Source organism: Herpailurus yagouaroundi, unplaced genomic scaffold, assembly GCF_014898765.1.
Source record: "Herpailurus yagouaroundi ecotype Mexico unplaced genomic scaffold, PumYag 210, whole genome shotgun sequence".
NCBI classification, from domain to species: domain Eukaryota; kingdom Metazoa; phylum Chordata; class Mammalia; order Carnivora; family Felidae; genus Herpailurus; species Herpailurus yagouaroundi.
Genome location: NW_024412441.1, coordinates 6,238,712 through 6,251,040, shown reverse-complemented (window position 1 = coordinate 6,251,040; position 12,329 = coordinate 6,238,712). Strand labels below are relative to the sequence as shown.

At 41.8% G+C, this 12,329-nt stretch overlaps 1 protein-coding gene across 6 annotated transcripts in view; it reads left to right on the top strand.

The window, feature by feature from the left end:
* Positions 1-12,329, top strand: part of EML6 (EMAP like 6) — a 275,164-nt gene that overhangs the window by 205,815 nt on the left and 57,020 nt on the right. For all 6 annotated transcript variants that reach the window (XM_040453716.1, XM_040453714.1, XM_040453712.1 and 3 more), the window contains exons 21-24: positions 624-765; positions 3,768-3,920; positions 4,335-4,466; positions 11,101-11,189. In XM_040453716.1, coding sequence (XP_040309650.1) covers positions 624-765; positions 3,768-3,920; positions 4,335-4,466; positions 11,101-11,189 — 516 coding nt within the window. The remainder of the gene's footprint in view (positions 1-623; positions 766-3,767; positions 3,921-4,334; positions 4,467-11,100; positions 11,190-12,329) is intronic.

The following is a 12,329-nucleotide window of genomic DNA, read 5'->3' as shown; positions in this document are numbered from 1 at the left end:
TTAAGCACCTTTCAGTTTTCTGATATACACTGGGTAGAATAATTTCTGAACCAACACTGAACTTGAGTTATTCCCAGGACGCTTGATTTGAAAACTGAGCTCTCTTTACTTTTGTTTTGCCAAATACTATGCATTCACAGGACTAAAATGGAATTAAATGAGCAAGAATATTACTCTGATAGAGATAGGTGGTACCTATATCTTTTAGAAAATGAGTTTATCGAAAAAGGTGTTTTATGTCATGATCAAGCTGTTTTCCAAGTATATGTGTATCTATATATACTGGGTTAACTCAATATCAAGCAAGAGGATAAAATGATGGCATTTCCTTATTCATCCAGATGTTTCTAAAAGGAAAGATGTTTGGCATCATATGAACAAAGCTTATGAGCAATGAGTCCATGTTTTGCTTTACAGTGAATGCTTCAGCATCATGTAGGACCAGCTTTAGACTCAAGTTCAGATGAAAAAAAAAAAAAATTAGTGCCTTCATCTTGGCTCAAGGAAGCTCAAACTGTGAGCTGTTTAAGATCCTCTTCGGCTGGGTATGCAGCGCAGTGCCACCAAAGGGCTAGCCAGGAAGCGTGAGCCACGTTTGTCTTGCCCTGTTTCCTCTCCCACAGGGGCACATGGAAGGAGAAGTGTGGGGGCTGGCAGCTCACCCTCTCCTGCCCATCTGTGCAACCGTGAGCGACGATAAAACTCTCCGGATATGGGAATTATCCTCCCAGCACCGCATGCTGGCAGTGCGCAAGCTCAAAAAAGGTACATGCAATCACCTTACACATCTGTAAAAGTATTTACAAACAACAGAATGTGGTGTGTTCGTTCATTCGCTCAAGTAATATTTCCCGAGTGTGCCTGTCACATGCCCCCAGATCTGCAAGGGAATGGGAATTCAATGTTCTTCGCTACAGACGTAAATTCCAGAAGGCTGGCCTCATCTACTATTTCCTTCATTTCCCTTGCATTGCACAGACGTTTGCCACCTGGGGGCAATATGTCCTTCTTCTTCTCATGGAGAGCTATGGGAATCTGTTGAAACACATCAGATTTCCAGAATGCTGTTTATCTTTATGTCTAACAGCCTCTAACAACTGATTTTGTTACTGAAAAACAAAAGTCAGTTTTATTAAAAAAAAATAGTTAATATCAAAAAATGAGTAAACCTGTATTTAACCCCTATGTGCACCAGAACAGAGAGGTATACCGGGAAGTACAAGTTAGTGAGTAGCTGCTATGTGTCAGGTACTGGGGATCCCACAGTGAGTGGTCCCATCTCTAGTGTCAGAGGTGGACAAGAGTTGAACAGAGCCCAGCAACAGACGGTCCATTCAAATACAGCAATCGGAGGAGAGTCTCAAAAGGAGACCATTTGTTAGAGGAGTGGGCAGAGTGGTGAGAAGTGACCAGGGATAGTGCAACACCAGTAACAGCCTGGTGCCTTTACCAGTCCTGGGCCGGAGGAGCAAGAGGAGAAAGAGAACAGGGCCGGAACCTTGAAAGTTAGAGCTGTATGAGATGATGGGGCTGGCAGGAACTAGGACCATCCGTCAGCCTGGGGACGCAGCCAGCATGCAGTGGGCCCACGGGAAGGCTGCTAGGGGGGGTACATACCCCAGACTCTCTGTTCTCCCTTCTTTCCTCGTTCCCTCCCACGAGCCTCCTGTCCATGCTCCCCCTTGGCCAAAGGCAATCAAAGCCAGAAGGCAAAGGAACCTGTCGATGCCATCTACATAGGCCTGCAGAAGACACAGAGTGGGGTGGAGAGTGCTGTAGAGAGACTGGTGAGACTCAGAGGAAGGCATGCTGCCAGGGACAACTTCATCAAGGAGGAAACATGAGAGCTGAGGCTCAGAGGATTTGTAAAAGTTCTCAGGAAAGGATGAGATTGGGGTCTGGCCCTAAAATACTTGTACCTGATAGCTTTACAAGTGAGAGAGATGTGGAGAATGTACTCTAGGGGGATAAAACGAGAGAAGATGTCAAGACGATAGTAACAATGGTGGCTAATATTGTTGAGCCAGTGACTACTAACAATTTGCATTTGGTCTTGCACCGCTAGTAGGTGACGGAACTGAATTCAAACCCAGGCAGCATGGCTTCAGAGAGCACACCTGTGGCTACTGCTTGAGGCTGTTTTTCTCTGCCATACTATAGCCTCTCTTTACAGTGGACTTGTGGACCCTTAGTAAGTGGTGGAGCCAGGATTCAGACCCATGTCTGAGTCCAAAGCCTGTGCTCTTAAACCACTACCTGATTGAATCATTTGAGCACTAATTTATACTGGGAAAATGATACACCAAGACCTCCTTGTGAGTGACTTCAATGTCAGACAGTGGGCTTTATTCACTAGGTTAACTCTTAGTTCAAAAGAACATCTACTAATGTATCTTAGATGGGCTGACCTTTCCACCCAGTTTAGAAAGCTTGTCCCTGTATAATTATTAATAGCTTTTCCTTTCACTCTCAGAAGTGTCATGGTTTGTTCACTAAAATATATGGCTAACCTAATCTTGATGACTCTCCTCAAGGACAGGTTTGTCTTTTGTCCTCTTGGCCCTAGCACCATGCTAGGTGCTATGCCATGACTAATGCTAGTCATGCATTATGCATGACTCATAGCAGTACATAAATAACTTATTACTGAGTGAACGAATGAAGATACAATTTAGATAAGTCAATTTGAAGTTACTGGTATAACATGGCTTTCAGCATACCATGAACAGTGATGGAGGGGATTGTGTGGAAGCTGACTTTGGAATGCCTTAGCACAATGCTGTGTGACTTTTCCATGCCCGGAGCTCTGCTTACCAAAGCCTTGACAGTAAGGTGGGGGGGGGGGGTGCTATTCTTAAACAGATATCCTATTAAATACCACTCCCTCAACAGAGTCCATACTCATTCAGAAATGTCTCCTTGTGACCCTGCAGAGAGCAGTACAAAACATTGCTCATGGAGCCCTGTCAGCCCATACTGTTTAGTTTTGTAGACACCTCTTGAGAGAGTGTTATCCAGTACAGAAGAGGCAAGATAAAATCTTTCACCTGTAGAGTCACACATTATGATCCGTGGATCAGACTTGGAGTGACTACAAGATCCACAAGGTCTCTGAAGCAAGTTTTGGGTGTAGGTCATGATAACCAAAAAACGATTTCTAGAAATTGAATTCCAGAATTCCCATTTATAAGTATCATCTCTTTTCTTGGGAACAAAGATACTGGTTTTCTTAATCTTTCGCTCCTTTCATCCGTTGACTCCATGTGTCTTTTGAAAATCCCAGTATTCAAGTAGTAAGAAACGAATGGATAAACCTCAAAGTGAAAATGTTTTGTTTTGTTTTTTAGCATTCTGATCTTTGTCCTTGGGTTTGAAGGGAAGATATGTTTTTTAAATTGTTTTTAATGTTTATTTTTGAGAGACAGAGACAGACCCTGAGTGGGGAGGGGCAGAGAGAGGGAGACACAGAATCCGAAGCAGGCTCCTGGCTCTGAGCTGTCAGCACAGAGCCTGACGCGGGGCTCGAACCCACGAACAGCGAGATAATGACCTGAGCTGAAGTCGGACGCTCAGTGGACCGACCCACCCAGACACCCCAGGAAGATATATTTTAAATGACCAAGTTTTAGTTTTCCTCACAAGTAGTGTTAAAGGCACAGTAACATGTCTATGCATAATGCACATAGGCACGTTTCTCCATCTCTTCATTGAATATGTTTGATAGTAGAATCCTGGTTAATAACTGTTCTTTGTGGATTCTTTTGTAGGTGGAAGATGCTGTGCCTTCTCCCCTGATGGGAAAGCCTTAGCAGTTGGCTTGAATGATGGGAGTTTCCTGGTCGTAAATGCTGACACTGTTGAAGACATGGTCTCCTTCCATCACAGAAAAGAAATGATCTCTGATATTAAATTTTCAAAAGGTAAAGATTAAAGCAGAAACTTTCTAGAATGTGTTTGGGGCAAAAATTTATGAGAGTGGACTCTTTAAATACTTCCTTGACCTTTTCCCCATTTGAAATAAGTTCCTGGAAGTAAATTCTTGTCTAAAATGTTTGGGTGTTGGGGCGCCTGGGTGGCGCAGTCGGTTAAGCATCCGACTTCAGCCAGGTCACGATCTCGCGGTCCGTGAGTTTGAGCCCCGCATCAGGCTCTGGGCTGATGGCTCAGAGCCTGGAGCCTGTTTCTGATTCTGTGTCTCCCTCTCTCTCTGCTCCTCCCCCGTTCATGCTCTGTCTCTCTCTGTCCCAAAAATAAATAAACGTTGAAAAAAAAAATTTAAAAAAAAAATAATAAAATAAAATGTTTGGGTGTTAATTGCATGTTTTTCTTTACAGATACAGGAAAATACCTTGCCGTGGCATCCCATGATAACTTTGTGGATATTTACAACGTACTGACAAGCAAACGGGTGGGCATCTGTAAAGGTGCTTCTAGTTATATTACCCATATTGACTGGGACTCTAGAGGTAATGTATGTTGTGGCTTTCACGACAAAATTTTTGTTTCAAAAAAGTCAATATCCATTCATACATGTTTCCAGAGAGAAGAACAGTGGGGCTTTAGAGAAAGACAGAGTGGAGAACCCACAGCAAATATAAGCAACTGTAATTTTGCAACGCAGGGGCACCTGCGTTAACATTTTGCGTAGTTTTTCTGTCTTATTACCACCACCACTACTCCTACTATTATTATTGTTAATTCAAGCCATTGAGTTTTAAGACCATTGAAGATACACGATGCCTTCTGTTACCCTGGCAAGCCACCACTTCACCTTTGGGTTTGGCGTTCCTTGTCCTTGCCTTGTATCTCCTCCTTACTGTTTTCCTTTTTCTATCAATGCTTCACCTCCCCGAGAACTGCCCAAGAAGTCTCCAGCAATTTTCGTGTTCTGACAGAGGTAGAACTCTGCACGCAGCTCACCTGAAGTTACCCTGCTCTCCAAAACTCCCAACCGACCCCCTACCTCCTGCAAGTCATGCCCACAGATGCCATGGGAATTTGCCTGTTTATTTAACAAATCTAGTTTCTACATGTGCAAAGTCTTAAGGCAGGAAATGTGGATGATTCAGAAGTGAGACACAGTTCCTGTAGTAGTCCACAAGAGTTTATAATTTAGTGGGGGAGACATACTTGTGCTTGAAAAATATAGACGCCCAAATGTTAAGGCATGGGGACAAGAACTGGAGAGTCACAGGGAGGTGTTATGCAGGGCCTCTGAGAGGGCCATGTCAGCATTCAGCACCCAAGATGGAGCATCATTGCCCCAGGGGGGGTCAGTTTTAAATCTCATCCCAGGGACTTAGCTGTTGTTAGAGTTTGGAGTAGGAGTTTAGGAATGGGCAGGGTCCCAATTTTGAAAGGAGTTTTAGTTGACCATGGTAGAAAGCACCAAGCCCAGTGGTGTCTCTAAGGAAGGAGCTCACAACAGGGGAGTCCATGGAGCCTCACAGAAGCAGTGTCCTTTAAGGTAGATCTTGAAAGATGATCAGAAGTTCACCAGATGGTGAAGCATTCCAGGCTCAGAAGGAACATGACATGTCAAGATGAGGAGGTGGGAGAAACGGGAAATTGAGAAATAATAATATTGAGTGACTAAGGGCGAGAAGAGAGATGAATGTGGGGGGAAAGACCAGGACAGGATGCAAAGGAACCTTTACCTCCTACTAGGAAGCTGAGCACTGAACTTTATCCTGGAGGTAATTAAGTAATTCTAAAAGATTTAGAGGTGGGGCAGGAGGGGGGTGTTTTCTGCCATCTTTGGAAGGATGAATAAGCCTGGAGTGGAAAAGCAACTAAAATCAGCCAGGAGAAAGAGGTGCTGAGATCTTCCACCAAATAGAGATTATTTCAGAGTTGCCAGAATATTTTATTTCAAGTATTTTTTTTGAAGTACTGGCCATAGACTGATCCTTCTGCCAAGCAGGTATTCATGTGTAACTGTACTTGATGCATTGGAATTTGGACTTTATTTGAGCCTTACAACTTTCAGGCACTTTATATCGTGCAATAGATGGAAGAAAGCATGCTCTTTACTGCGAGAGGTGCAAGTCCCAACAAGGGCAAAGGGAGATCAGATAAGTCTCTCTCACTTTCATGTCAGAGCCCTCCCTGCCAGACACAGCGCCGAGGGCTTAGGCTGGCATTTGTGATCAGAGGTGACACTGGTGGCCTGACAGTCCTCTAGGAACCATTGAGGCCAAACAGATAGAGGGAGACAGCTGCTTCTCAGCCACACTTCTTGGATGTTCTCTGCTTCATTGTTAAAAAAAAAAAAAAAAAAAAAGACAGTGATTTCCCCTGTAAATTCTCTTGCTAATGTCCCGATTTATGTCATGTTGGGAGGAGAATTTAGAACAGTCAGGGGCAGCCTTATGCATCTGTAGAATAGAGTACGGTGTGTTTTGTTGGGAATCCAACACTCACAAAATACATAGCACAATATGTGAAATCCCACCATGACAGTGGTCACTGGAGGCTATACTTGGTTCTTATTCACATGTTACATATTATCTATAAGAGAAAATGGGACATAGGAAGAATCAATTTCAATGGGGAAGACTCTTTTACATTTGTTTTAATTTTGGTAAAATACACATAAAGTTTACCATCCTAACCATTTTTAAATGTACGGTTCAGTGGCATTAACTGCATTCATACTGTTGTGCAACCTTCACCACTGTCCATTTCTATAAACCGAACCTCTATACCCATCAGACAAGAGCTCCCCTTTTCCCCTTCTCCCGGACCCTGCTAACCACCATTCTACTTTATGTCGCTATGAATTTGACTCCTCGAGGTATTTCATGCAAGTGGAATCATATGGTATTTGTCTTTTTGTAACTGATTCATTTCACCTAACATGATGTCCTCAAGATTAATCCATATTATAGCATGTGTCAGAATTTCCTTTCTTTTTAAAATTTTTAAAATTTATTCATTTATTCTGAGAGAGACAGAGACAGTGCAAGTAGGCAAGGGGCAGAGTGAGAGGGAGACAGAGAACCCCAAGCAGGTTCCTGTGCTGCCAGCACAGAGCCTAACGCAGGGCTCGAACTCACAAAAACGCAAGGTCATGACCTGAGCGGAAACCAAGAGTCAGACTCTTAACTGACTGAGCCACCCTGGCACCCCCTCCCCTTTTTTAGTATTAAAAAAAAAAAATTCTTGTTTATTTTCCGTCCTTTTTAAAGCTGAATAATACTCCAAAGTGTGTATATGCCACATTTTGTTTATCTACAGACAGACACGTGTGTTGTTTCCACCTTTTAGCTATTGTGCATAATGCTGCCATGAACGTGAGTGTACTAGACCCTGCTTTTAATTCTTTTGGGGCATCTACCCAGAAGGGGAATTGCTGAATCAAATGGTAATTCTATTTTTAACTTCTTGAGAAGCCACCATACTATTTTGCACAGCTGTTGTGTCACTTGACATTCCTACCAACAGGGCACAAGTGTTCCAGTTTCTCTACGTCCTCACCAACACCTGCCATTTTCTGGTTTGGGAGGAAGTCTTTTTTATAATAGCCATCCTTATAGGTATGAAACGGTATCTTATTTTGGTTTTTATTTGCATTTGGGGATTTTTTTTTAACCTGCAAATGTGTAGGTCCTGTGTTGGATGCTAGGGCTATAAAGAGGAGTAAGTCCTAGGTGAAAAGAACAAGATCTTGGCCAGGATCAGTGAGTTGCAATCATGGAGGCGATAGTCTTTATATATAAAGGCCCCCAATGTAGAGCCATCACTTTGCAGGCAGAGGAGCAAACCTCACTATTTCCACAATTTTGCCCTAAGCCAGCTTCTGTGGTCCAACCAGAGCTCAGGGTGATAGAAAAGGCACTGGGAGTAAGGAGGCTGAGGTCTTTGAAAACCTGCCTCATCTCCTGTCCTATGTGGCCCCTTTGGTCAGGTGAGAGTGTCAGACCAAATGTGTTCTATGGACGGAGAGGAAAATAGAATACTTTTGATTTTCAGGGAGGAGTTATATTACCTGGAGAATCAGAGCAAGTATGCCCATGGACCTTCCCTGGTTTAACTCCAATTTGATCGCCATGAGGCATGTGTCATGTTGGTATTGTGCTCCTGATATCCCAGTTCCCAAAGTGGCTGACCTCAGGAATGTGCCATACTGCCTCAAGACCAGCCTAGTTTTTCACAGCAGGGCCTTGAGGGTCCGGTAAGGGCAGAGAGCAGAATTTAGGAGCAGGGTTCTATTTCATGCCTTTGATCTTGTCAAAAATAGTGAACACATTTGCTAGAGCCAGCTGGCTCATCAGGGGTAGGGGGTGGCACAGCCTCTCGTGTCCATGGCAACCATGGGTCCTAAGGAACCAAAAAGCCCATCAGCCTTTTGCAGGAATGTCAGCTGCCCCTGAATGAAAGCTGCTGAGAAGGGGGGAAATGTGGAGAGAGATAAAATTTGGAAGAATATTTCCTAGTTGATATTAGTTCATTTCTAGAAATATCAGGACTATAAGTCCAGTCAACAGTTTGGGCCATAATAGAACTCTCATTCCCATTTTCATTGCAAATGATCTGATATATTTGGTACATTTAGTATGAATTTTGGAATTGTTCTAACTTAAAAATTATATAACAACTAGAATGATGGGTGTGAATCATTTCGTGGATTATATAGCTCTATCCACCTTCAGGGTGTGTGGTTTCCTATACCTGCTTAGTAATGAGGACATCTGGCTCTTCTGATTCTCTTCTACCTTGTGAGTAGACATTTCTAGTGAATAAAAATGTGACACTTTTGAAAGAATAGAGTTATTGCTACTAAGTGGCAATTATACATGGATTATACAGATTTTTTGCTCTTTGCTTCTGTTCTCAGAATATTTCAGTGCCTTTATGACAGAGCAGAGGCAGCAGAAAAAAAGAGTGGTGACCTAAATATTTTGTGTGCTTGAAAAAAAAAAGTAGTAACTGCAGTAAAGAATATGGTAGGGGGTTGGGGTTGGGGGTGGGAATCATACCCATAATTCCTCTTTCCTAATATAAGAATAGCTGCAGTTTTAAAAATTTCTTCACATCCTTGGTTGCAAGGAACTCAAACCCACTCAGCTTAAATTTTCTAAATAATAGTAAAGAATGAGGTTATTTGGAAGATATAGGGATAGCTCATAGAATCTAAGAGCAAGAAGCAACATCTCCTGAGGAACTGGCTTTAGGAATGAACCAGAAAAGCAAGCAGGCACTTGCCTCCTCTCTCTTCTCCTGCTGTGAGGCAGCTCCTTTCAGAGTCTACTGCTCTCCTGGGTCTGGTGTCGGATTTCGGCCCCTGTCTCTGCAGGACTTTCCTTCACTCATTTGCACATGGTCTGTTCTGTTGCCCCCCAAAGTCACCCTAAGTTCCAAAGTCCATCTTATCCCAGCTAGGCACCCACTGATTGAGTTTCCCAGATCCTAAGTTTCCAGGAAAGAGAATTTGAGTGCCCACTCCCATCTGCAGCCTGACTGGATCAGGCTCTGGGAGCGTCTGGGGCAGCGTCTTCTACCAGAGGACAAACACAACCACAGGGGTCCAGGCAAGGTGGGAAGGAAGTTCTCAGGGGTGGGACATGAGCCAGGTTGGTACCCCACAGGTGTCTATGGTGCTACACAGCATTCTGGTGCCTGTGTCTTGTGTTTAGATCCTCTAATAATTTTGCAGTCTTAAAGTATTTCACTTAACTATTATGATAATTTTGGAGTTTTCTTTAAAATACTAAAAAATACTTTGTAGGTCTATTTAGTTCATTGGAGAAATATTATTCATTTTCTTACAATACTAAATAGCCAAAGCTAATTTAACTACCTAGTTTGTTTGTATACATTCAGCCATAAATTCAGGGAAATGTGCCCATTTCAAAAGAAACTTTTTCAAATTCACTTGCTCCTCACAGTCGAGGCCCCTCATCACCATATTATAACCCAGCAAATTAGAAACAATTAAGGTTTTCAGTTACAAAATTAGCCTTATTTTTAATTATTCACTGAGAAATAGACCTGTAACTTCTGAAGGTTAGCCAAACTAGATTTCAGACCCAGGTGGCACCCACTTAAACGTTAAAGACCATGACAAGTTATTTTGATATTACTTTTGCAAGAAAGACATTTCAAGACTCCTAGATGTACAGAGTTATGGGGGGAAAGAGAGCAGGGGAAAAAATATATGATGTAAATGTACACTGAATTTTTTACCAATGAAGTATTGGGACATCTGCTTCGAAATCATGTGGGGTGAAAGCCTTGAGTGGAGGCTCATGAAACAGGGCTGGCCATGTGGCTAATAACTGTTGAAACTGAACATTAACTGGGCGGTAGAGGTTTTGTATATCCTTCTTACTTCTATATGTGTTTGAAATGTCCCATGATTTTAAAATGCTGAAAAAAATACTAGAGTGTGTGTCTTTTGAGTCATTTAAATTTCAAGCCATAAAGGATCAATGAGGTGTAAAGAGGAGAATCAGGGTGTCTATTCTTCTTCAACATTAATCATAGTGATTACTAGATTTTAATTTTACATCAGATCGAAAGACTGTTTTTGCTCAATGTGTTGTTTTGGGAAAATCTTGGATTTCTTTACAATTTTTCAAGTAAGATAGGGGGAGAGGGCAAGCATTTGTATGTTGTTTTATGTGTCACTATCTTCTAGTTTCTAGGCTTTAAAGTACAAATTTAGAATTTAGACCTGGGTAAATGTGAGTGCTTACCACAAGGTTCTCACTTGTGATGCCACAATTCTTGCCAAAGCAGTTTCCTTTTACTACACATTTGTGCAACCAGGAAAATGAGCAAAAAGCCTAGATTTAGTCAAGCTTTTGAAAAACAGATATTCCTTTCATAACAGAGTAAAACCTAGCAGGCTTGATTCTATGAGGGATGTGCAAGGTCAGATTTTATGAGGCCCGCATTAAAAAATTCATAGCTTTGGGGTTTCTGCCCTGCCATCTAATTGACTTTACGTGCACTTCTGGATAATCCAGCATTCATTTGCTCAGTTTATGAGCCTGATTAAAATGAATCAAAATAGTTGCAACCGTGCTTGTATCTTTACAATAGAAAGATAAATGCAGATGTTAATTGTCTTTTTGCTTCATTCTATCATACTAGGAAAATTATTGCAAGTTAATTCGGGTGCCAAAGAACAACTCTTTTTTGAAGCTCCGAGAGGCAAACGGCATATAATAAGACCTTCGGAGGTAACAGTCATACACAGAGCTTTTTAAAAGTGTTTCGTGAAGATTTAATATGTGCATTTTTAATAAAGCCTGTCCATTATTATCCATTAGTATGGGTTATATTTAGTGTACCTTTAAGCTTGATTGTTTCTTAAATCTGAGTGCTTAATCTGGTTCCCTACATTCTGAGAACCTACGAATTCACTGGTCTGCTGATGGAGCATTGGACAGTCAGCCTTGTGCTTAATCTTCCTCTGCTGCAAGACAATGACTAAGCTTATAATTTGAATGCTACATATTACTTCTTCCATTGGACATGCCCTGTCCTTTGGTGCAAAACTTTCTGTGAACATAAACTTTTGAAACTTACTTTCTCAGTAAGTATTTGTAACACTATCTTCTGCGGTAAGAAAAATTACTTTTTAAAACAAAAACTATGTACAACCTGACCATCCATTTGTATCAAACTGTTTCCCTTTTCCCTGTTTTCCTCATGTCTTTGGCCACATACATAATTTCTTAGTTGTTGAAACCAAAGCCTCTATACAACTTTTGAATCCATGAACTAATGCCTTTCTAAAGGCTAAGGTGCTTTTGCGGCCAAGTGCTTCTTCCAGGGTCTGTATGGAGGTTCCACAGAGTGAACATGGATGGCTGAAAGGTGGTTGCCTGGTTGAGCATTAAGGACCTCTTCTTAGCCCCAGGAGACAACCTGAGTCATTTATTTGCTATATAACCTTTGATGAACGAAAAGGAAATAATTGCTTCCTTAGAGGGAAAGGTGTCAGAGGGTACACCACTGAGGGATAGGCATCTGCCTCTAACTTCAGTCTGTCATTAAGAGAAACCGTCCCATCATTGCAAAGTACTCCCAGAAACATTGGGATATGTGCCCATTCATAATGTTTTCATGGTTTCTAAAAGAAGTCTATGTGCGGTACTTAAGAAATATACGTTGTTAGACATGATGGCATTATATTAATGGAAATTGTTTGCTGATCAATCGATCTCACTCCCAGATTCCAATGTATTTATCTCTGATCAGTCGTCATTCTAACTTTTTTAAAGAAACTTCTGTAGCCTTGAGTAAGAGATATTTTAAATTAAGTCCTTTATTCACTGGACACTTCGTACGCCTGTGTTATTGTCTTGTGAACATTC